At 59.0% G+C, this 23656-nt stretch overlaps 1 protein-coding gene across 1 annotated transcript; it reads right to left on the bottom strand.

Moving 5' to 3' along the window:
• Positions 1 to 1987: 1987 nt before the first annotated feature.
• ZBTB32 (zinc finger and BTB domain containing 32) lies at positions 1988 to 22527 on the bottom strand (the record flags this gene model as incomplete). Its single annotated transcript, XM_084613222.1, has 5 exons — positions 1988 to 2226; positions 3581 to 3745; positions 4283 to 4369; positions 5126 to 5217; positions 21317 to 22527. The coding sequence occupies 5 exons, from the start codon at positions 22525 to 22527 to the stop codon at positions 1988 to 1990; spliced, it is 1794 nt and encodes a 597-aa protein (XP_084469348.1).
• Between the last annotated feature and the right edge of the window lie 1129 nt (positions 22528 to 23656).

Here is a 23656-nt window from a genome sequence, read left to right as displayed (position 1 = left end):
AGCAGGCATCACACTGATCCATGTGTGATGTGCCCCATACGGCTATTGGGGATTCTCCTTGAGGAGTCCCACTGCAGGGGGATGGAGCAGCAGGGCCTGCACACAGTGGCAGAAGATCCTTTTACTGGAGACGTCCCGCACGGCAAATGACAAATGCCCCTTTTAACCCGCCTGCTGGGGGCGCTGGACAAAAGCAGCAGAGACCCCGCGGGGCACCTTTCTCAACTGCATTCCCTGCTGCCCGGCTGGCGAGAAGTGATCTATGAATGGATTTGTGAGACCCTCTGCAGTCATGCGATTTTCCATGTCCAAAGTGCCGCCGGGTAATGTCCTGCAGGCAGGGGCAGGACAGAACTTTTGTGATCAACAGAAAATAACAGAGCCCTTCAGTATCCCTGAGACATTTAATAGAAAATGAGATCCCGCCCCCACCCCACCACACATACAGCTTGTGGGGCCTTGCCACAAAGGGGCAAGGGACGGGACACAACATACAATGGCAATCGACACTGCAACACAGCTGGCAAAGCCAGACTGAGAGCGGAACGTGAAGGGCTGGCTGGTGAGTGGCCTGAGGCACTCTGGTTGCTGTGGCTTGTTGGTCTTCGATTTCCCCAGCTGTGTAATGGGAGACTCTGCCTGTCCAGATAGGGAAAGTCTTTGGGGCAGGGAGTGTCTCTGACTCAGTGTTTGTGCAGCTCCCAGTGTGATGGGGGCGGTCTGTGCAGCGCCCAGTGCGATGGGGACCTCAGTCTTGTTGAGGGGTCTGTGCAGCACCCACAGGGACAGGGGAGTCAAAGCAGGCAGAGGGGGTGTGGGAGCAATGGGCGTGTGGGGCAGGATAGAAGGAGCAGTGCCGAATGAACTCCAGCTATTTGTCCCCGTCCCCCAGTTCTCCAGTCCCTGGCCCTGGGGCCAGTTCTTACCCCCACCCCCCACCGCAGATAACTTCCCAGTTCTCTACTTTTGGCTCCGGACCATTTAGCATCGCCTGGATTCCCGCGGGCTAATGAGTCCCACCCCGCTGCCAGGTAATGAGTGACCCACGGTAATCAAGGTGGGCCTTTTCACAGCCACTTTTGACTCTGCGACATTGCAGCCCGGGACTGGCAGAATCCCTCCCCTCCAGTCTCAGCTCTCTGGCTTGCGGCAGGTTCATGCCCTCTGAAGCAGGCTGGCCATGGTGCCCATGCCACACGCATGACTCCCAGCCAGTGGGTGGCGCTCCCAGTGCACCGTGTGTCACAGGCAGGGGAGCGAGCCATGGATCTGTGTTCTGCGGGTCCAGCCATGGCCAGTGGTGCCCACTCCCCATGCCAGGTGCTGCCACACCGATGCTGGACCCCATGCCCTCCCCGTGCCACACACCATCGCAGATCCGTCTGCCACACTGATGCTGGTCCTCGCGCCCTCCCTGTGCCATGCACCATCGCAGATCCATCTGCCATGCCGACGCTGGTCCCCGCGCCCTCCCCGTGCCATGCACCATCACAGATCCGTCTGCCATGCACCATCACAGATCCGTCTGCCATGCCAACGCTGGTGCCCACGCCCTCCCCGTGCCATGCACCATCACAGATCCGTCTGCCATGCCAACGCTGGTCCCCATGCCCACCCCACCATTGCAGATCCATCTGCCACGCCAACGCTGGTCCCCGCTACCTCCCCGTGCCACACAGCAACACAGATCCGTCTGCCACGCCGATGCTGGTCCCCATGCCCACCCCACCATCGCAGATCCATCTGCCACGCCAGCGCTGGTCCCCGCGCCCTCCCCGTGCCACACACCATCACAGATCCGTCTGCCACGCCGATGCTGGTCCCCGTGCCACGCACCGTCACAGATCCGTCTGCCACGCCAACGCTGGTCCCCGTGCCCTCCCCGTGCCACACACCAACACAGATCCGTCTGCCACGCCGACGCTGGTCCCTGCGCCCGCCTTAGGCCACGCATGAGTCTCCCAGTGCCTGTACCAGCGCGGGCGGCTCAGGAGGAGGAGGTGGAGGAGGAGTAGAGGTAGGTGGTCTCGATCGTCCAGTCCGAGGGCAGCTCCTCGGGGCAATGGCCCTTCATGTGCTTCTGCATGGCAGCCAGGCTGGGGCAGAACTGGCAGCATAGGGTGCAGCGATAGGGAGCCGCGCCACCGTGGGTCCGCAGGTGCTTGATCATTGCAGAGTAGTCACGGGAGCGCTGGGGGCAGAGCTTGCACTGGAACGGCTTCTCGCCTGCAGGGGGCAATGGGCTGTGAGGGGGGGGGAGTACCCCAGCCCCTCCCACCCCTCTCCCCTGCCCTGGCCCCCCAACTCTCCCCCAAAGCCCTCCCTGCCCTCCCCCCAGCCCTAGCCCGCCGCCCCTCCCCCCAAATCCAGCCTCACTTTCCTGGGGGAAGCACGGGATTAAGGCCATGGCAGGGTGGGGGGCAGGAGGGGTAGGGCTGCCCCCCCAGGACCCAGGGAGGTGGGGGGACCAGAGCACCCCCGACTCCCAGTGGGGGGAGGGCTGGGGGTGATGGTGTGGGAGCGACACCCCAGCCTGCAGGGGTAAAAGACAGGTATGTACCTGGTTCCCAGGAGTTAGGAGGGGTGCAACACAGTCAGGGAGCACCAGGGGCTGAGGTCCGTGGGGGAGGGACGCACAGCAAGGGGGGGATGACACTCATGGGGGAGGGGCACGCGGCACTGGGGGGCTGGCTCCTGTGGGGGAGGGACGCACAGCAAGGGGGGGATGACACCCATGGGGGAGCGGCACGCGGCACTGGGGGGCTGATGCCTGTGGGGGAGGGACGCACAGCAAGGGGGGGATGACACCCATGGGGGAGCGGCACGCAGCACTGGGGGGCTGATGCCTGTGGGGGAGGGACGCACAGCAAGGGGGGGATGACACCCATGGGGGAGGGGCACGCGGCACTGGGGGGCTGGCTCCTGTGGGGGAGGGACGCACAGCAAGGGGGGGATGACACCCATGGGGGAGCGGCACGCGGCACTGGGGGGCTGATGCCTGTGGGGGAGGGACGCACAGCAAGGGGGGGATGACACCCATGGGGGAGGGGCACGCGGCACTGGGGGGCTGATGCCTGTGGGGGAGGGACGCACAGCAAGGGGGGGATGACACCCATGGGGGAGCGGCACGCGGCACTGGGGGGCTGATGCCTGTGGGGGAGGGACGCACAGCAAGGGGGGGATGACACCCATGGGGGAGCGGCACGTGGCACTGGGGGGCTGATGCCTGTGGGGGAGGGACGCACAGCAAGGGGGGGATGACACCCATGGGGGAGCGGCACGTGGCACTGGGGGGCTGATGCCTGTGGGGGAGGGACGCACAGCAAGGGGGGGATGACACCCATGGGGGAGCGGCACGCGGCACTGGGGGGCTGATGCCTGTGGGGGAGGGACGCACAGCAAGGGGGGGATGACACCCATGGGGGAGGGGCACGCGGCACTGGGGGGCTGATGCCTGTGCGGGAGGGACGCACAGCAAGGGGGGGATGACACCCATGGCGGAGCGGCACGCAGCACTGGGGGGCTGGCGCCCCACACGGGGCGGGGGGCATTGGCACTCTGGCCGGCAGGTCCCACTCACCAGTGTGTACCCGATAGTGCGTCTCCATCTGATGCTTGAGGGTGAAGCGCTTGCTGCACTCGCCGCACTCATAGGGCTTCTCGGGGGGCGCCCGCCGGGACTCCCGCAGCCTGGCCTCAGCCTGGAACCCGCGGGCACAGAACTCCCGCTCCAACAGCCGCTGGCCTGCAGGGATGGCAGCGGGGTCAGTCCTGCACGTCAGGAGTGAGGGGTGCCAGCTGGACAGGGGCGGGGCAGGGGCGCTCACAGCCCAGGCTGTACCCATGCGGCTGCGGCTGCGCAGCACCATCTGGCTGGGGAACCGCCGCTGGCACAGCTGGCAGACGTAGCTCCAGGCGCTGGCCGGCTGGGCCCGTGGGGGGCACCGCAGGCCATACATCAAGTACAGCATGGGTGACGCCATGGGTGACGCCGCTGCGGCTGGCTCTGGGGAGGAGCAGGAGAGACACGGCTCAAAGATGGGTCCAGCCCACCCCACCAGCCCCTCCCCATTGAGCCCAGCTGGCTCCCACCCTCCACCCCCCCAATCAGACCCATGGGCCATCTAACCTGGGTTTTCCAGCCCCGCTGCCCTTGGGTGACCCAACAATAACAACGTGCCCAGTTGAAACAACTGAAACATCCACCCCCACACTGACACTGCCTCTCAGGGACCCCCCACTGTCAGTGCCCCCCTGGTCTCCCTTCTCCTGCCCCTCTCACCTCCAGGGGGTGCCGTGCTCAGGGGTGGCAGGTCCTTGTCACAGCTCCGCCGGGCCCGGCAGGGTGGGAGGGGGAACGGATGCGGCCCTGGGGAGAAAAAGTGACTGTCAGCTGGGGTGTGGGGTGGATGGGGTGAGGGGTCTGGGGCAGGGGCAAGTTACAGGGAGGGGAGCTGGAGGAGGGGCAATGAGGAATGGGATCAAGGATCTCGGAGGGGAGGGGATAGTTGGGGTAGGACTGGAGGACTCAGGAGACAAGGGCAATGGGGTGGCTGGGAGGTTGGAGGGGCCCGGTGGAGCCGGTGAGGGGCAAGGTAGGAGGAAGGGCCAGGGGAGGTAATGGGGCAGTGGGTGGTTGGGGTCAGGGGTCCAGGAGCTCCTAGTGGGAGGAGACGGGTCAAGGTGGGGCAGTTGGCAGGGTCCATACCTGGGTGGCACAGTGAGGGGGGTGGATGGTGGGGGGTCTATACATGGGTGGTAGAGTGGGGGGGCAGGGTGGGGGTCCATATATGGATGGCATGGAGGGGCAGAGGGGTACATACTTGTGTGGCACAGTGGGGACAGGGTGTGGGGTTAGTACAGGAGTGGCACAGCGGGGTGGCAGGGGAGTCCTTATGTGAGTGGCACAGTGGGGAGTAGGGTGGGGGGTCCGTACATGGGTGCACAGCCGGGGGGGGCAGGATGGGGGGTCCATACAGGGGTGACACAGCCAGGGGGGTAGGGTGGGTGGTCCATATGTGGGTGGCACAGTGGGGGGTGTACATGGGTGGCACAGTGGGGGGGCAGGGGGCTTTTTACATGGGTGCCACAGCTGTGTGGGCAGGAGGGACAGGGGGGTCCTTACGTGGGTGGCAGAGCAGTGGGAGGCGCAGGGCGTCTGAGCCCTGCTGCGGACAGAGGTCGTATGCCGAACTCTTGACCGGAGCCACCAGCAGCCTGAGAAGAGGAAAACAAGGGGTTAAACGGCAAGTGACCCACAGGACTCAGGATGGGGCCAGGTGAATCTCCAACCAGAGCCCCCCATCGCCCCCCAGTCCCCCATAGCTCTGACCCCATTGCCCCTGTGATGCTCTATACCTCAGGGCAACATCCTACACCCCCAGGTTTATCTTTATAAAATGATTGTGTGGTATCCAATGCAAAGTTTGTCATGTTGCGTGTCTTCAGAAGGCTCATAATGCACTGAGCATGGTTGTTATAGGATGTTATAGTAATTGTTACAGTTATTGTTGCATCCGATGAAGTGAGCTGTAGCTCACGAAAGCTCATGCTCTAATAAATTGGTTAGTCTCTAAGGTGCCACAAGTCCTCCTTTTCTTTTTGCAAATACAGACTAACACGGCTGCTACTCTGAAACCTGTTACAGTAATGTTATAGTGAGGTTGTAGATTATCATTTCATGTATATAGTTATGAGGCTGAAAATGTATCCTCATGGCTTAAAGCAAGCCCAGGCAAAAACTCTCCAAGAGCAGAGGGGCAGTTCACATCTCATCAGGGCAGGTATGGGACAAACCCAGCCCAGCCTCAGAGGAACAAAAGGGCGCTGGCCTAGGTAGCAACAAAAGAATCTGTTAGACCCTGGAGGGAGTCACCCCCTTCCTTTGGTCAGTTTGGGACTGCGATGAGGTAATGCTCACCTGACTCTAAGGAGGGAGGGCAAAGCCAAGAGGAAAAAAGCATGTGATAAAAGGGAGAGACATTTTGCCATGCTCTCTCTCTTACAGCTACATCTACAGATACCACCACCTGAAGTGCTGATCACAGGGGAGAGCCTGGCTGAAGAGCAACCAGCCAGCCTGTGGTGAGAAGCATCTAAGTTTGTAAGGGCCCTGAAAGTGTTAAGATCAGCTTAGAATGCATTTTGCTTTTATTTCATTTGACCAAATCTGACTTGTTATGCTTTGACTTATAATCACTTAAAATCTATCTTTATAGTTAATAAATCTGTTTGTTTATTCTACCTGAAGCCGTGTGTTTGACTTGAAGCATGACAGAGACTCCCCTTGGGAGAACAAACCTGGAACCTATCAATTTCTTTGTTAAATTGACAAACTCATATAAGCTTGCAGTGTCCAGCGGGCATAACTGGACACTGCAAGATGGAGGTTCCTAGGTTTGTGTGTGGGACCGGAGATATTGGCTAGTATCATTCGGTTGCACAATCCAAGGAGCAGCTTATATGCCAGAGGCTGTGTGTGAACAGCCCAGGAGTGGGGGTTCTCACAGCAGAGTAGGGTAAGGCTGGCTCCCACAGTCGAGGATTGGAGTGACGTAGCAGATCACCAGTCCGGATAACCCAGAGGGGAACATCACAGTGACGCAGCAAGCAGGGTGTATGTGCAGTTTGTTACCCCAAGTGAAGTTTACACTTTAAGCACTGATGTTTGTGATTTTAAGTGAGTCTTAAGTGCAGTGGCTAAGAGCAGTCAGGAGGAAGTCACCGTTCTGTTATCTGCTGTTTGTTTATTTCGGGTGAGGGAAATAAGCACAAGAAAGCAGAAAAATGACTATGAGTGAGGCAGCTACAAAACCAGAGCTGACCAGACTGGAAGTGGAAGAGAAGACAAAGGACCGTGAGTCTCAAATGTGGCAGGCAGAAATGAGGCTCAGAGAAGTGGAGGCAACACCACATCAGGAAGGGATGGGGGCGTAAAGCCTGCCAGGAAGAGAACTGTCCAGGTTGTTAGCTGCCAGCTGAACCAGAGATAAACCCGGCTCTAGATAAACCCCCATTTCCCCCAGCCCCCCACTGCTCTAACCCTACCACCCCCCGGCCCCCAACGACTCTGACCCCATCACCCCCTGACACCCCACCGCTCTACCCCCATCACCCCCTGACACCCCACCGCTCTACCCCCATCACCCCCCGGCCCCCCACAGCTCTGACTCCATTGCACTCTAGCCCCCCACCACTCTGACCCCAACCCCCTGGCCCCACCACTGCTCTGACCCCATCTCCCCGGCCCCCCACAGCTCTGACCCCACTGCCCCCCGGCTCACCACCGCTCTGACTCCATCACCCCTAGCCCCCCACTGCTCCGACCCCCATTGCCCCCTAATCCCCCACCACTCTGATCCCATCGTCCCCCAGCCTTCCCCCTGATCTGACCCCCATCACCACCTGGTCCCCCACAGCTCTAGCCCCATTGCCCCCAGCCCCCAACTGCTCTGACCCCCATCGCCCCCTAGCCCCCAATCGCTTTGACCCTCTTGCTGTGTAAGCTTCTTGCCCTGGAGACAGTATGCTCAGAGAGAGGAGGCTCCCCCAGAGTCCTGACTGGCTTCATAGGGAGTAGTTCCAGAGCATCGCCCGGTGACTCTGTGACAACTGGTGGTAAAGGTGGGATAAACTGCACACTGTGGACAGAGCATCCTGCAGTAAGTGACTGGGGAGCAGTAAAACGAGGGGGAATTAGCGAGAGGCAGGCAGGCTGGAGGCTCTGAGAGGTGCGGTTCTAGGAGGTGGAGGAGCCTACAGCTTAACCCCGAGAGAGCGTGGACCCCCGAGAAGGGCTGTTGCATTGAAGGGTTCCTCCCAGGGATCATGGGAAGCTGAGAGAGCACAGGCCTGTGAGTCCGTGACCACTTGGGAACATTGTGGAGGTGCCCTATAACCATCTCCTTAAGAAGGACATTGTAGAACTGTGCAGAGAGAGGGACGCGCATTGGAAAGTTCACTAAGGCACAGCTGATTGCTCAGCTGGAATAGAATGATCAGCTGGTTCCAGAGGCCGGGGTGGACGGGGAGGTGGCTCACACTGGCTCTGGTGCTGTGAGAAACGCCTGCATTTGCTGCCTGCCCTCACTGGGACAGCAGAGGCAAAGCAGAGCTCAGGGGGACCGGAGACCCCAGCTGAGTGTGGGGAAACACAGCCAGAGCGGGACAGCTGCCAACCAGGGCTGACTTGTCCAGAGGTGCAAAAGGCCTGGGAGAAGGGTAAAGCAGCCTTCAGACACATGCCTGCCACAGAGGAGCCTTTTCAGAAGGTGGCCCTCAACTTGATGAAGGACGAATGGGAGGGGAAGGCCTCCTCCAATGGAGAATCAGGGTGAAGCATGTCCTGACTTTCCGGGAAAAGCTCGCTGAGAGTGCGGCCAGGGCGAACCTAGCCAGAGCCCAAGGGAGGCAGGTCTGGTAGGATCATTCAGCCTATGGCACCGGGGACCAGCTGAGGGTTCTCATCCTGGTGAGGAAGAATAAGCCACAAGCTGCATAAGACAGGCCCTTCAAGATCATCAAGCAGCTGAATGGGGAGAACGATGTGGTGGAACTGCCCAACGGGGCTCACAGCCACCAAGGGGACCAGGTCAACATGATGGAGCTGTACTGTGACTGGGAGAGGCTGGTACTGGCCGTGTGTGGCCGGTGGGAGAATGGGAAAGATCCCCTGGTGGGTCTCTTCCCTGAGACAGGAGCCAGCCCATTACTGGAATCAATTCCTCTCTGACCAGCTAACCCAGAGGTGGGCAAACTACAGCCCACAGGGCACATCCAGCCCACGGGACCATCCTACCTGGACTCTGAGCTCCCGGCCAGAGAAGCTCGCCCCCAGCCCCTCCCCTGCTGTCCTCCCTCCCCCGCAGCCTCAGCACCCTGCTCGCCAACGCTCTGGCCCACCACTCCTGCCAGGCAGGGCGGTGGTGTGGCTGTGAGCCCCTGCCGCTCTGAGCGGCATGGTAAGGGGGCGGGGAGGGGTTGGATAAGGGGCAGGGGATCCCGGGGGGGAGTCAGGGGACAGGGAGCAGGGAAGGTTAGATGGGGTGAAGGTTTGGGGGGGCAGTCAGGGGACAGGGAGCGGGGGGTTGGATAGAGGGTGGGGTCCTGGGGGGAGGTTAGGGGCGGAGGTGTGGATAGGGGTCAGGGCAGTCAGGGGACGGGGAGTAGGGGGGTTTGGATAGGAGGTGAGGTCCCGGGGGGCAGTCAGGGGGCGGGGGTGTGGATAGGGGTCGGGGCAGTCAGGGGACTGGGAGCAGAGGGGTTGGATAGGGGGTGGAGTCTCAGGGGGCGGTTAGGGACAGGGGTCCCAGGAGGGGGCAGTCAGGGGACAAAGAGCGAGGTGGGGTTGGATGGGTGGGGGTTTCTGAGGGGGGCAGTCAGGGGGCAGGAAGTGGGAGGGGGCAGGGTCCAGGCTGTTTGGGGGGCACAGCCTTCCCTACCCCGGCCCTCCATAAAGTTTCGCACGCGGATGTGGCCCTCGGACCAGAAAGTTTGCCCACCCCTGAGCTAACCCCTGCCCAGCAGGCAGAGATCAGAGAGATCCTGCATTCGTACCACAGTTGTTTTCCAACCAGCCTGGGTTCACTAACTGAGCTGACCACTGGGTGGAGACGGGAGCCAGCCCTCCCATCAGGTGTTCCCCATTCAGAGTAACTGGGAACCCAGCCCAGGCCCTGGAGGGAGAGGTCAGACACATGCTGGCTTTAGGGGTGATCCAGCCATCCGCCAGCCCCTGGGCCCTCTCCCGTGGTGCTGGTCCCCAGGAAAGATGGGTCGATCTGATTCTGTGTGGCCTATTGGAAGCTCAGTGCCATCACCACGTCTGGTGCCTGCCCATGTCTAGGCCTGATGAGATCCTAGACAAGTTGGGGCGGGACTCGGTACCCCATGACCAGGGATTTCACTAAAGGCTACTGGCAGGTGCCTTTGGATCCAGATGTCAGGTTGAAACCTGCTTTTGTCACCCCTTTGGGGCTGTACAAGTCCCTGGTCCTACCTTTTGGGCTCAAGGATCAGTTACTGAGGGGGATGGAGAATTTTACCCTAGCGTACATTGATGATATTTGTGCCATTAGCCAGACCTGGGAGGACCATGTGTCCCAGGTGAAGAGGGGACTGAGTCACCTCCAGGATGCAGGGCTGACTGTAAAAGCTGGGACGTGCAAGGTGGGGATGACAGAGGTGTTGTACCTGGGTCACAAGGTGGGGAGCGGCCACCAGAAGCTGGAGCTAGCCAAGGTAGGGGCGATCAGCGATTGGCCTGCTTCCCAGACTAAGAAACAGGCCCAGGTTTTTATTGGGATGGCGGGGCACTACCAGAGGTTTGTGCCACACTTTAGCTCTGTGTCAGGTCTCATCACTGAGCTATGCAAGAAAGGTAAGCCAGACAAGCTGGTCTGGACCAGGCAGTGCCAGAGGCCTCTCTGCACACTGAAGGAGGATCTGGTCAAGGGCCTGGTGCTGGGAAACCCAGACTTTGACAAGCCCTTTATGGTGTTCACCAGTGCCACGGACACAGGGCTGGGCGTGGTGCCGAGGCAGGCCAATGCAAAGGGGGAGAAATACCCCATCATGTACCTGAGCAGGAAGCTGCTGCCCCGGGAGCAGGGCTATGCAGCCATAAAGAAGGAATGCCTGACCACGGAGTGGGCTCTTAAAAGGCTGCAGACGGATCTAGTTGGGCGGTGCTTCACTGTATACCGGGACCACTCGCCCTGCCATGGCTGCACCAGATGAGAGGGGCCAATGCCAAGCTCCTGAGGTGGAGTCTGTCCTTCCAGAATTATGACATGAAGGTGGTCTACATTAAGGAGAGTACAAATGTTATAGTTGATGCTTTATCCCAGAGAGGGAGGCCTGAACTTCCCCAGGTCACTGGCTAAAGTGACCCCGGTCAGTTCAGTCTCAAAGCGGGGAGACGGGACGTAGTGTTATGATGCATAGGCGCCAACTTCCCCTCTGCCTCATGGGTGCTCAACCCCCACCCCTGTTCCGGTCCCTGTCCTACCCTCTCCCCGCCCCAATTTCACACCCTTCCCCCAAGTCCCCGCCCCTGCCCCGCTTCTTTACTCCCCCCCCTCCGCCAATGTCCCTACTCCTCCCCCTCCCTCCCGGAAAGTCCTAAGCTCTGCCAAACAGCTGTTAATCAGCAGGGCGGGAAGCGCTGGGAGGGGAGGAGCGGGGACACAGAACACTCAGGGGAGGAAGAGGCGAGGACAGAGTGGGGGCGGGGGGAACTTGGCTGCTGGTGGGTGCAGAGTACCCGCTAATTTTTCACCGTGAGTGCTCCAGCCCTGCAGCACCCATGGAGTCGGCGCCTATGTTATAATATATGTGAGTCTTACTGTTTTGCATGAATGCTGTGCGTGCCTCAATTTCCCTATGTATTGCACCAATGTCTAGGTGGTGGGAATAAGGGGGTGTGACTTTTGTAGGGGTTTCTCCAGCTGCCTTCATAGATGCTATGGTTGCCCCTTCGTAACCTGAGAGCCAGGAGGGGGATGCAACCAGGTAACTCTTGGCCCAGGTGCGAGACAAAGGCTGGAGGAGGAGCAATGGGCAGGGCAGGGGCCAGGCAGCTGGAAGCAAGTCAGTCTCAGCGGGACAACCAGAGCCCTGGCTCTGGGCTCCCCTCCCCCCAAGATGGACTTGGCTGAAAGTCACTGATTTCTGTGCTAACAAGTTCTGTTCTACGCTGTGTTTCTGTCGACTAATAAACCTTCTGTTTTACCGGCTGGCTGAGAGTCACGTCTGACTGAGGAGTTGGGGTGCAGGGCCCTTTGGCTTCCCCAGGAGCCCCGCCCTGGCGGACTCGCTGCAGGAAGCACACAGAGGGGCAGAGGATGCTGAATGCTCCGAGGTCAGACCCAGGAAGGTCGAAGCTGTGTAAGCTTCTTGCCCTGGAGACAGTGTAGGGCGCAAAGAGGAGGCTCCCCCAGAGTCCTGACTGGCTTGATACGGAGTAGTTCCAGAGCATCGCCCCAGTTACGCCGTAACACTCCCATCGTCCCTTACCCCCCCACCACTCTGACTTCCAACTGCTCTGACTCCCATTGCCCCCTAGCCCCCCACCGCTCTGACCCCCATCACCCCCTGGACTCCCACAACTCTGACCCCATCACCGCTGGACCCCACCATTCTGACTCCATTGCCCCAGCCCACCACAGCTCTGACCCCATTGCTCCCTGGCCCCCCTACCGCTCTGACCCCCATTGCCCTCCAATCCCCCACCACTCTGACCCTCTGTGACAAAGTTCATGCCTCAGGTTTCTTGCATGTCCCATTGCTCCCCAGCAGGGGCTGAAGGGTTGTGTCCACGCTCAGACGCCCAGGCTGACCCATAGTGATGGACAAGCTGAGAAGACAATGGAAACCCCCCATGGCCAGAGGACTCCCCGAGACCCTGGCCCAGGGCTAAGCATGGGAAGTTGGGGTGGGACCGACATGGGGCAAAGCCTCAGACTTAGGGGCAGGGACTGCCCAAGGGGGGCTGGGATGCTGATGGGTTCATCCAAGGGACAGGTTAAAAGCAGGGGCACAGCACCAATCCTGTGTATCCGGGACCCCCTACATCATCTCATCGCAACCGCTGCCCTGAACCACAAGCGACAGTCTCGCTCCAGCCCAGCACTGGGAGCTCCCACACCTCACTCTGGACCATGTGGTTATGGCTGGCGCGTGCCAGCGGGCAGCTGTGCCGAAGCTCCAGGGCTGTTTATACACGTGCAAGCTGCCCTGAGTCGTGGGCATGTCCCTGAGCTGGGAAACCCCAGCTCGCAGCATGGAGGGAGCTGGGCGCCAGATCAAAAACCCGATTGTGCACCGTCCCCTGCAGGTCCCCATTCCCCCACACCCCCGGCGCAAGAATCTGCTGGCACTGCTGGCCTGTGCCCCAGCATCTGGGGGTGTTGGCTTGCTGTTCTAGAACCCGGCAGCCCCCCACAGTTCACCCTGCAGATCCCATCCCCCTGGAACATGGCAGCCCCCCACAGTTCACCCTGCACATCCCATCCCCCTGGAACATGGCAGCCCCCCACAGTTCACCCTGCAGATCCCATCCCCCTAGAACCTGACAGCCACCACAGTTCACCCTGCAGGTCCCATCCCACTACAACCCAGCAGCCCCCACAGTTCACCCTGTAGTTCCCATCCCCCTAGAACCAAACAGAACCCACAGTTCACCCTGCAGATCCCATCCCCCTGGATTCCAGCAGCCCTCCACAGTTCACCTTGCAGATCTCATCCCCCTAAAATCCAGCAGCCCTCCACACTTTATCCTGCAGGTCCCCTGTAACCCGGCAGCCCCCCACAGTTCTGCCTACAGAGCCTCAACCCCCTAGAACCCAGCAGCCCCGATGTGACATTATTGACATGAACTGTGACCATATAGATCATTGTTGCAACCAAGGTCCTATACTTGCACCAAATCTCATACAAAGGAGGTCACGTAAGATGTCTATGAAAAGGTTGTAATTTGCTGGTTATGATTATGCTGTCTGTATGTGTGTATCATTTTTGTATTTGAAGTTATGAATATTGGCTATGTACTTGTTTCTCAATGTGTTTGATTCTAAGTAGCATCAGTCAAGCCTTTGGTCAGCTTCTTGAGAAAGGACTATTCTGAGTAAGTGCCCAGTCAAGAAACACTTAACTGACAATGGACTTTGGAAGACTCCAATCCACATCTGAGGAGCCTTCCTGGGAACATTCAAGGTAGCATGTGAGCAATGGCTGCCACCTGCAAACTGAGTCATGCATGGACATGTGACTTGCCCATGTGACTCCAAACTCCATCTTGCTGCTGTGATTTTCCACAGTAAGACCAAAGAGGTTTCCTTCCACATGGCAGAGAATATAAAATGCCCTGGAAACCCCTCCATCTTTTCTTCAATCCTGCTTCTGACCTCTGGAGGAACTGTGCTACAAACTGAAGCTCTGAACAAAGGACTGAATGACCCATCCCAGCTGGGGATGTTCTCCAGAGACTTGATATGAACCTGCAGTTTATTCTATCACTGCTACAAGCCTGAACCAAGAACTTTGCCATTACTGTGTGTAATTGATTCCATTTAACCAATTTTAACTCATCTATATTTCTTTCTTTTTATGAATAAACCTTTTAGATTTTAGATTCTAAAGGATTGGCAACAGCGTGATTTGTGGGTAAAATCTAACGGGTATATTGACCGGGGTCTGGGGCTTGGTCCTTTGGGATTGGGAGAACCTTTTTTTCTTTTACTGGGGTATTGATTTTCATAACCATTCATCCCCATAAGGAGTGGCACTTATGGTGATACTGGGAAACTGGAGTGTCTGAGGGAATTGCTTGTATGACTTCTGGTTAGCCAGTGGGGTAAAACCAAAGTCCTCTCTGTTTGGCTGGTTTGGTGTGCCTTAGTAGAGAAGGAACCCCAGCCTTCGGCTGTGACTGCCCTGCTCTAAGCAATTTGTCCTGAATTAATACTCTCAGTGTGTCCCGCCAAAGGCCGCTTTGTTACACCCCATAGTTCACCCTACAGATCCCATCCCCCTAGACCCCGGCAGCCCTCCACAGTTCACCCAGCAAATTCTGTCCCCCTTAAACCTGGCAGCTGCCCACAGTTCACCCTGCAGGTCCCCATCCTCCAAGAAGTCAGTGGCTCCCCACAGTTCACCTTGCAGGTCCCCATCCCCCCAGAAAACCCCAGCCCGTGACAGTTCACCCCTGCAGTTCCCATCCCCCTAGAATCAAGAGGCACCCACAGTTCACACTGCAGGTCTCCGTCCTCCTAATATCTAGCAGCCCCCCACAGTTCACCCTGCAGATCCCATCCCCCTAGAATTCAGCAGCCCTCCACAGTACACCCTTGAGATTCCATCCCCCTAGAACCCAGGAACCCCCCCACCCTACATTTCACCCTGCAGATCCCAATGCCCTAGAACAAAGCAGCCACCAACAGTGCACCCTGGAGGTCCCCATCCCCCCAGAACCCAGAAGCCCCCACAGTTCACCCTGCAGATGCCATCCCCCTGGAACCTGGGAGCCCCCCTGTGAGGAAGTTGGGGATTTTTGTAGTGTTTTACATGAATAGCATGTGCGCGCCTCAGTTTCCCTGTGTGCTGCATGTTTAACAAGGTGGTGGGAGAGGGTTTGTTGTTGCAGAGGACCAGGTGTGCCCTCACCTTGCAGCTGGGACCCCTAGACAACGGCCTGGAGATGGGGAACCCTAACAACTGGTGACCTGCTGACTAAGAGGCCCACCCCAGCTTGGCAGTCAGCTGATTCTGGCCAGTGGGAGGACAAAGGGCTGAGGAGAGAGGACCCCGGTGACCTGACCAGCCAGTTGGAGTCAGAGGGGAACAAAGGACTGAAGAGAGAGGGCCCCAGTTACCTGTTTACCAGGGACAGAAGACAAAGGACAGGGGAGGAGCTGTTGGAGCCAGAGATATCGGATGCCCAGCTGGAAAGCGGCAGGGTCTCTGGACTGGAGAGGGAGAGCAGGTAGAACCCACCTGGATGCAGGGCAGACTTAGATGAGCTGTGCTGAGGGAGGCCAGGCCTGAAGCCTAGAGAGTTTCCTGTGCTGTGTTCAGACGCTCAATAAACCCTCCTGTTTTATGCTAGCTGGAAGTCGCTCCAGTCTAGAGGGTAGGGTTGCATTATTCCCTCTGGGAGTGGGGGGTCCTGGGCATCCAGAGCGAGTGGACTCGCTGAGGGAGCCCATGGGCGAGAGACAGGTGTGCTAAGGCTCAGAGAGGTGCGATTCCAGGAGGCAGAGGGGCTTAACCCCAGAGAGAGAGTGGACCCCCAAGAAGGGCTGTTGCCCTGAAGGGGGTTCCTCCCAGGGATTGTATGGGGCCAAGAGTGGGCACGACCTGTGAGTCCATGACACCCCCACAGTTCACACTGTAGATCCCATCGCACTGGAACCCATTCCCCTAGAACCCAGCAGCCCCCCATATTTCATCCTGCAGATCCCATCCCCCTAGAACTCAGCAGTCCCCCACATTTCACACTGCACTTCCCCATCCCTCTAGAAACCGGCATCCCCGCACAGTTCACCCTGGAGATTCCATCCCCCTAGAACCTAGCAGCCCCACACAGTTCAGCCTGCAGGTCCCCATCTGCCTAGAAGCCAGCAGACCCCCCCCCCAGCTCACCCTGCAAATCCCCATCCCCCTAGAATCTTGCAGCCCCCATCAAATGATCTGGAACCCAGCTGCCCTCAACATATGCCACAGAACCTAGGCCATTCCAGAACCTAGGCACCTCCAATTCTTACTCTAGAGTGAAGCTAGTATCTTCCCACACTTCTAGAACTTGGCTGCATGTATCGCTCTAGAATGTGGCAACACTTCCCCCACCATCCACATGAGAACCCATCTGTCAATACCACCAGGGAACACTCTAGAACCTCACAGCAGATGATCAGAGTGACTCGAGAAAACCACCTAGCCATACATTTTCCTCCAGAACGGGGACATCAACATGCTGAAGCAATCTAGAACCCAGTTGCTCCTGTGTCTACTGTAGAACAGTCTCCAGTTGTGTGGTGCTCTAGAATGCAACCCTGCTGTTCCTGCATGCTCTAGAACCCCACCTCACCACATTCCACACCACACCCAGGCTGCCTGCATCCTGCTGCCTGGCCCTCTACATCCTTGGCTTGCTGGTGCTCTAGAACTCTTGCTGCAGCCGGTTTTGGTAGATGCAGGTAACGGGAGCCCCGGAGGCCAGGGCTGAGAGGCACCCATTCCTGCCTGTCTGGGTAATGCAGGCCCCACACACGCCTGCTAGACATGCAACACTGTGGCAGCCAAACCCTGGGGGGTTGCCGGGCTGGGGGCACCACTCATCAGAAGAAGAGATGCAGGGAGCATTCCCCTGTGACAACGTGGCAATTTTCATAATATATTTATGACCCCAATAGGTGCCTCAGTTTCCCCTATGCATGGCTGCCTGGTGTGGGGTAAAGGTCTGTTTTTACTCTCAGGGCAGGCCGGGAGACAAAGCTATAAATGTCACCTGGCTGGCCAAGGTGTGATGGGGTTGTTAACGAGGTCATGAAAACAAACTCACTGACCCCATGTCAATGGGCAATTGGAGAAGACAGCTGCAAAACTGGTCACCAGGACGTAGTCCCTGGCCAGCCCACGACTCAGAGGAGCTAGGATTCCCCTGCCTCACCGCAGGAGAGCTGGGCAGAGACCCCAGAACAGGGAAGGTGCATGGTGGGGGCACAGGAGCTGGCATCAGTCCTGCAGAGTGGACAAGGCCCTCCAGCGCGTCAGGCTCTGTTTGCCATGCTGAACAGAGTGAAGAAGAAGGGCCCGAGGTGCAGCCTAGAGGCGCTGAGGCCATGTGGCAGAACAATGTGAGCCACTTGGGGGGTCTGGCACATCACAGGGGCTATACCAAGGAACTGTTCCAAAGCTGGGGGCACAGCCCCAATTCTGCACTCCCCAATTCCCCAATCCGTGACACTCCCACAACCCCGGCTGGTGCCCAGCTCTGAGCCTAGGGCTGAGCAATGCGGTGCCCATCCCCAGCTGGGCACTAGGGGGCTCCATGCACCAACAAGTCTTATCTGGGAGACAGGATTTCAGCAGAAAAATGTGAGTGACCCTTAGGAATTGTTTGAGAACACTTTTACTAGGTGCCAGGAAAGCCAAGCTGGAGAACGGCTATGCCGGATCTGAAACCAACCTGGCTTACAGGGGAAGTGCAGGTGGCTCTAAAACACAAAAAGGGAATACATAGCAAATTGGAAAATGGGGGAATGGAGAGCAATGACTATCACTCAGAAGCTTGGAATTGTAGAAACTGGATAAGGGAAGCAAAAGGATGCCAGATGCAATCTGTGGCCAGCAGAGAGTAGGACAATGAGAAGGAGTTTTTGAAGTATATTGGGAACAAAAAAGAATCCTAAATGCTCTTGGCCCTGCACTATTTAACATCTTTAACAATGACCTGGAAGAAAACATAAAATCATCCCTGATAAACTGTCTGATGATACAAAAATTGGACAAATGGGAAATACTGAAGAGGGCATGTCACCGATTCAAGGAGATCGGGGTGGCTTGGTAAACAGGGCACAAGCAAACACTCTGCATTTTAATACAGCTAAATGTCAATGTATCCACCTGGGACCGCAGAATGTTGATGGTGGACAGCTCCAAAAGACAGGTTTCAGAGTAGCAGCCGTGTTAGTCTGTATCCACAAAAAGAAAAGGAGTACATCCGATGAAGTGAGCTGTAGCTCATGAAAGCTTATGTTCAAATAAATTTGTTAGTCTCTAAGATGCCACAAGTACTCCTTTTCTTTTAGCTCCAAAAGAGGCGACCCCGGCGTCTATAAATAGGGGAATCTGGAGAAGCCCAGAGGTTATTTGACCTCTGTACTTGGCCGTGGTGTGAGTGCAGCTGGGACCCTGTGGCCAGTCCTGGAGCCCCTCTTTCAGAAGGGATGTGGATAAATTGGAGAGGGATCCTGAGAGGAGATACTCCAGGCACAGGATCAATTTAGCTGGACACGGGCCAGGTTGAGGGGCAACTTGGCTGCAGTCTGGCATGCTGACAGGGGCACGGCTTGTTAATAACTGGATCACCAGAGGAAGATCTGCACCATGGAAGGCTGGAAACTGAAGCCAGACTCATTCAACCCAGAAAGCTTTGGGACCTGGCCCAAGTGCCGAGGGTGCAGGCTGGGCTGCTGTGCGGGTCGAGGGGGCTGGTCCCATGGTGAGGGGCAGGGCTGAGCAGGGGAAGGGCGCACAGTACCCTGTGTGCAATGTATACACTTCCTGCCCCACAGCTGGGAACAGGAAAGAGCCGCCACGCGATCCCCGGCCCCTAGTGCACCCCACATGAGGGTGAAAGGTTCAAGTCTTCAAACCACGGCAGCTGCTCAGCCAGAGGCTGTAGGTCGGTACAGGCGGATGGGAGGGCGAGGCTCTGGGGGTGAAGCACGGGAGGGTAGAGCATGATCACAATGGGCCCTTCTGACCTTACAGTCTCTGGGTCTAGGAGGCTGAGAACTGGGGCTGCCCAATGTCCAGCCCCCGTATGTACCCCGACATCCACCCCCACAACCCATATCCCCCCGCCCACCAATCCACCCCTACAACAATAGTCTCCCTGCCCACAATCCACCCCTACACCCCATATCCCTCACTGCCCCCATCTAGATCCACCCCTACACTCCATATCCCGCCTGCTCCTCCCAGATCCACCCCTACACCCCATATCCCACACCCGGATCTACCCCTATACTCCATAGCCCTCCCTGCCCCTACCCAGATCCACCCCTACACCCCATAGCCCCCTGCCCCGATCCACCACTAAACCCCTTATCTCCCCTGCTCCCCAAACCAATCCTATACCCCATGTCCCCATGCTACTCCCAGATACACCCCTACAGTAGCCCCCTGCCCTCCCGAGCCAACCCTACACCCCATAGCCCCCGGTCCCCAATCCAACCCTAAACCCCATATCCCCACTCCTCCCCAATCCACCCCTACACCACGTATCCCCCACTTCTCCCACCCCAGATCCACCCCTATACCCCATATCCCTCCTGCTCCCCAAACCAACCCTTCATCCCATGTCCCCCTGCCCCCGATCCACCCCTGCACCCCATTGCTCACTGCCCCACCCCTACACCCTATATCCCACTGCTCCCCAATCCACCCCTACACCCCATAGCCCCCACTTCCCCACCCCAGATCTACCCCTATAGCCCATAGCCCCCTGCCCCAGTCCACCCCTAAACCCCATATCCCTCCAGCTCCCCAAACCAACCCTACATCCCATGTCCCTCTGCTACTCCTAGATCCACCCCTACAGTAGCCCCCTTGCCCTCCTGATCCAACCCTACACACCATAGCTCCCTGCCCCGATCCACCCCTACACCCTGTAGCTCCCTGGCCCCACCCAGATCTATCCCTACACCCCATAGCCCCCTCCCCCAATCCACTCCTAAACCTCATATCCCCACTTCCCCCCACCTAGATCCACTCCTACATCCGCTGTACCCCGATCCACCCCTACAGCCCCCTGATACCCGTTCACTTCCCCACCCTCTGAATTAAGGTAATTTGCCGAGAGGAAAATGTGAACGGCGCGGGGGGGAAGAATGTGTCATCTAGGAACAACTCAGCCCTTTGAAGTCGGGCATGTGGGTGTGGGGCCAGCTGGGGGAAACCCCACTGGCGAGTCACCCGCCCACCCCCTCCTGTGGGGACCGTTTCATCTCAGGCTCCTCTGCTCTCTGGGGCAGCAACCTGCTGGGCTCAGGATCTGTGTGTCACTGAGGGAGCGGGGGGCCCTGAGCCATGACCGGCATAACTGCAAACCAGAGAGATCGGGGGATTTCCCCCCACAGCGCCAGGCCAGAGCTGGGGTACCCAGGAGCTCCCCTCATGGACAATACTTTCCCTCCCCTCAGCTCCCCCGGGCTGCAGTGCCCCTACCCCAGGGTTAATCTAGATGGCCTGGTGCCGGAGGCGAGCGGCTTCCGGCCACGGGTACAAAAGGTCAGCGGTGCTCAGCAAGGTGCCTGCCCCTCGTGCCCTGCTCAGAGCTGCAACAACGCCTGCCTTGCCTGCCTTCAGGGGGAGGGTGCCTCAAGGAGACCAGGCAGGAAACAAGTGACGAGGCCAGTTCCCATGGAACAGGAGCCGCGGGCGAGAGCCAGTGTGCCCCGGAGCCACGGGAGGAGGGGAGGGCAGCAACCTCATGGCCTGAATCATCCCCCCTGGTCCCCTGCTTTAACCACTAGGCCCCACTCCCCTCCCAGGGACAGGGTTAGAACCCAGGAGTCCTGCTCCCAGCCCCCGCCCTGCTCTAACCCATTAGACCCCACTCCCCTCCCAGGGACAGGGATAGAACACAGGAGTCCTGGCTCCCAGCTCCAACCCACTGGACCTCACTCCACTTCCAGGGATAGAACCTATGAGTCCTTCTTCCAGCTCCCCCTGCTCTAACCCATTAGACCCCACTCCCCTCCCAGGGACAGGGATAGAGCCCAGGAGTCTTTCTCGCAGCCCTCCCTGCTCTAACTCACTAGACCCCACTCCCTTCCCAGAGCCAGCCAGAGATAGAACCCAGGAGTCCTGGCTCCCAGCTCCCCTTGCTCTAATCCACTAGACCCCACTCCCGACCCAGAGCCGGGGATAGAACCCAGGAGTCCTGGCTCCTAGTCCCCCCTGCTCTAACTCACTAGATCCCACTCCACTCCCAGAGCCAGCCAGGGATAGAACCCAGGAGTCCTGCTCCCAGCCTCCCACAACCCACTCCCATCACCTATGGCTTCTCTACCACCCCCACCCCGCTCACCTCTGGTCTTCCAGTTGCTTCTCTCTGCCCGAGATCCCAATGGGGGTGCCCGGCTTCCCCGTCTCCAGCCCGCAGGGGAAGGGTCGGATGTAGCCATGGAAACCCACGGACGCCGAGAGGGCCATGTGCCCGGGCCCCAGGTCACCCAAGGGCGAAGGCAGCGACCGCAGCTGGTAGCTGAGCAATGGCGGGCAGGGCTGGTAGCCAGCAACCACCCCTTCTGGCCCCCAGAGCACCTCTGGCGGCCAGGGATGGGCGCGGCGCTCCTGAGGCAGTGGCCGGGCCGTGATGACACTTTCCCGTGGCTTGAGGGAGGACTGTTCAAACAAGACCCAACTGGGTGCCAAGCTGCCATCTTGGATTTGGCTCCCCTTACTGTCTGGCCTAGCCAGGGCCAGGCAGGGCCCATCGGCCAATAAAACTAGGTTGTGGTTGCCTGGTGCTACAGTCTTGCCAACAGGGCTGGTGACCACAGACTTCATCTGGGACATCCCAGCCACTGTCTCCTTCCTTGTGTCTTGGGCGCCAACCCCATCATGGCTGCCAGCCCTGTCGCCATTGACAACTCTATCATGGCCACCATCCCCGTTGCCAGTCCTGTCGCAAATGCCCACTTCGTCAGGGTCACCAGACCTGTCACCAATGGCAACTCCATCATAGCCACCAGTCCTGTCGCCAGTGGCAACCCCATCATGGCCACCAGTCCTGTCACCAATGCCAATTCCATCATGGCCACCAGTGCCGCCACCAATTGCAACTCCATCACGGCCACCAGTCCTGTCGCCAACGCCAATTGAATCATGGCCACCAGCCATGTCGCCAATGCCAGTCCCATCGGGGCCTCCAGTCCCCAGTGCCCTGAGGCAAGCCTGCTCCAGCTCCTCCATCTCCAGGTCCCGGGCAGTGGCCAGGAGGCTGGTGAGCTCCTCAGGTGCCACCTCAAGGCTGCCAGTGTAGGCGAAGTCCAGGGCGTGCTTGAAGGTGGCAGGTGCAAGGAAGTCCAAACTGCAGAGCTTGCTGGGGCCCTGCAGCAGGAGGAGCCGGGCCAGGGTGCGGCTGGCGCAGGCCAGCACCAAGCTGTGGGCCGGGAAGTCCCGCTGGCCCACACGCACCAACACATCACACAGGGCCTGTGCATGCCTCAGCTCACCAGCCCGGTGCAGCAGCAGGTCTGGGTGTGAGGGGCTGTGCAGCCTGATCCGCCGCGCCATCTCCCTGCTGCGGGGCTCAGGGCCGCTGCCGGTCAGGGGTCAGCTCCTCCATCAGCCACGGGGCTCTTCCTCCTGGGGACAAGACAAGGAGATCATCAGTGGGGGTGGGCTGTGCAAGATGGCTGCCGGGCTCTCAGACCCAAGGGTCAGGGATGGCAGGAGCGTGGGGGGCAGGGGGACTGCACAAAATGGCCACCAGGGTCACAGACCCAACACTCAGGGATGGCAGGAGTGTGCGTGGGGCAGGATGGGGGAGGACTGCAAAAGATTGGGGTCACAGACCCAATGCTCAGGGATGGCGGGAACATGCCCGTTGAGAGGAATTTGGACCCCCACTTCCTCCCATTTCACTTTAGTTACACAGACATTTGGGGGCTACAGTTGTCCCTCGTTCCGCTCCCTTCTTGCCAGCCCTGGGTGGGACTGTGCCTGGGGGGAGGGGCTGGCAGGAGGGGTGCATGGAGGGGGATGGTTGTGGGGGAGGGCAGAGGGTTGCTGGGGGTTGCGTGGAAGAGGTGGTGGCCTTGCAGGAATTGGGGGCATTGGTGTGTAGATGAGGAACAGGCAGGAGTGGGGGTTTGGGAACAGTGTGTTGGGGGAGGGAATGGCGGGAGCGGAGAGCAGAGGGGCAGATGGGAAGGAGAGGTTGGCAGGAGCAGTATCTCAGTGGGGGCATGAGTGTGGGCCTGGGCCAGCTGTGGGGGTCGGGCAAGGCCGTGAGCCTGTCCCACAGGGGGTGGGGCCTGGGCCAGCTCGCGGGGCCATGAGCCCATCTCGTGGGGAGGCAGGGCTTGGGCCAGTTGCGGGGACCGTGAGCCCGGCTCGTGGGGGGCAGGGCCTGGGCCGGCTCGGGGGGCTATGAGCCCGGCTTGCAGGGAGCAGGGCCTAGGCCAGCTGTAAGCTCATCTCACAGGGGAGCAGAGCTTGGGCCGGCTCGGGGGGGGCAGGGCCTGAGCTGGCTGGGGGGGGCCGTGAGCTCGGACCACGGGGGCAGGGCCTCCGCAGCGCAGTGCTGTGGGGTTTGGGGTTTTCGCTTTGTTGTCTGTGAGGCAGGAAGCTGGATGGGAGACGGGGGCGGGGGGTGAGCACCCAGGTCTCTCAAGTGCATGAGAAAGTGTCTGTCTCCCCC

This window comes from Lepidochelys olivacea, assembly GCF_965140295.1.
Source record: "Lepidochelys olivacea isolate rLepOli2 genome assembly, chromosome: 24".
NCBI classification, from domain to species: domain Eukaryota; kingdom Metazoa; phylum Chordata; order Testudines; family Cheloniidae; genus Lepidochelys; species Lepidochelys olivacea.
The sequence above is the reverse complement of the archived record's forward strand: the minus strand, read 5'-3'. Positions and strand labels throughout refer to the sequence as shown.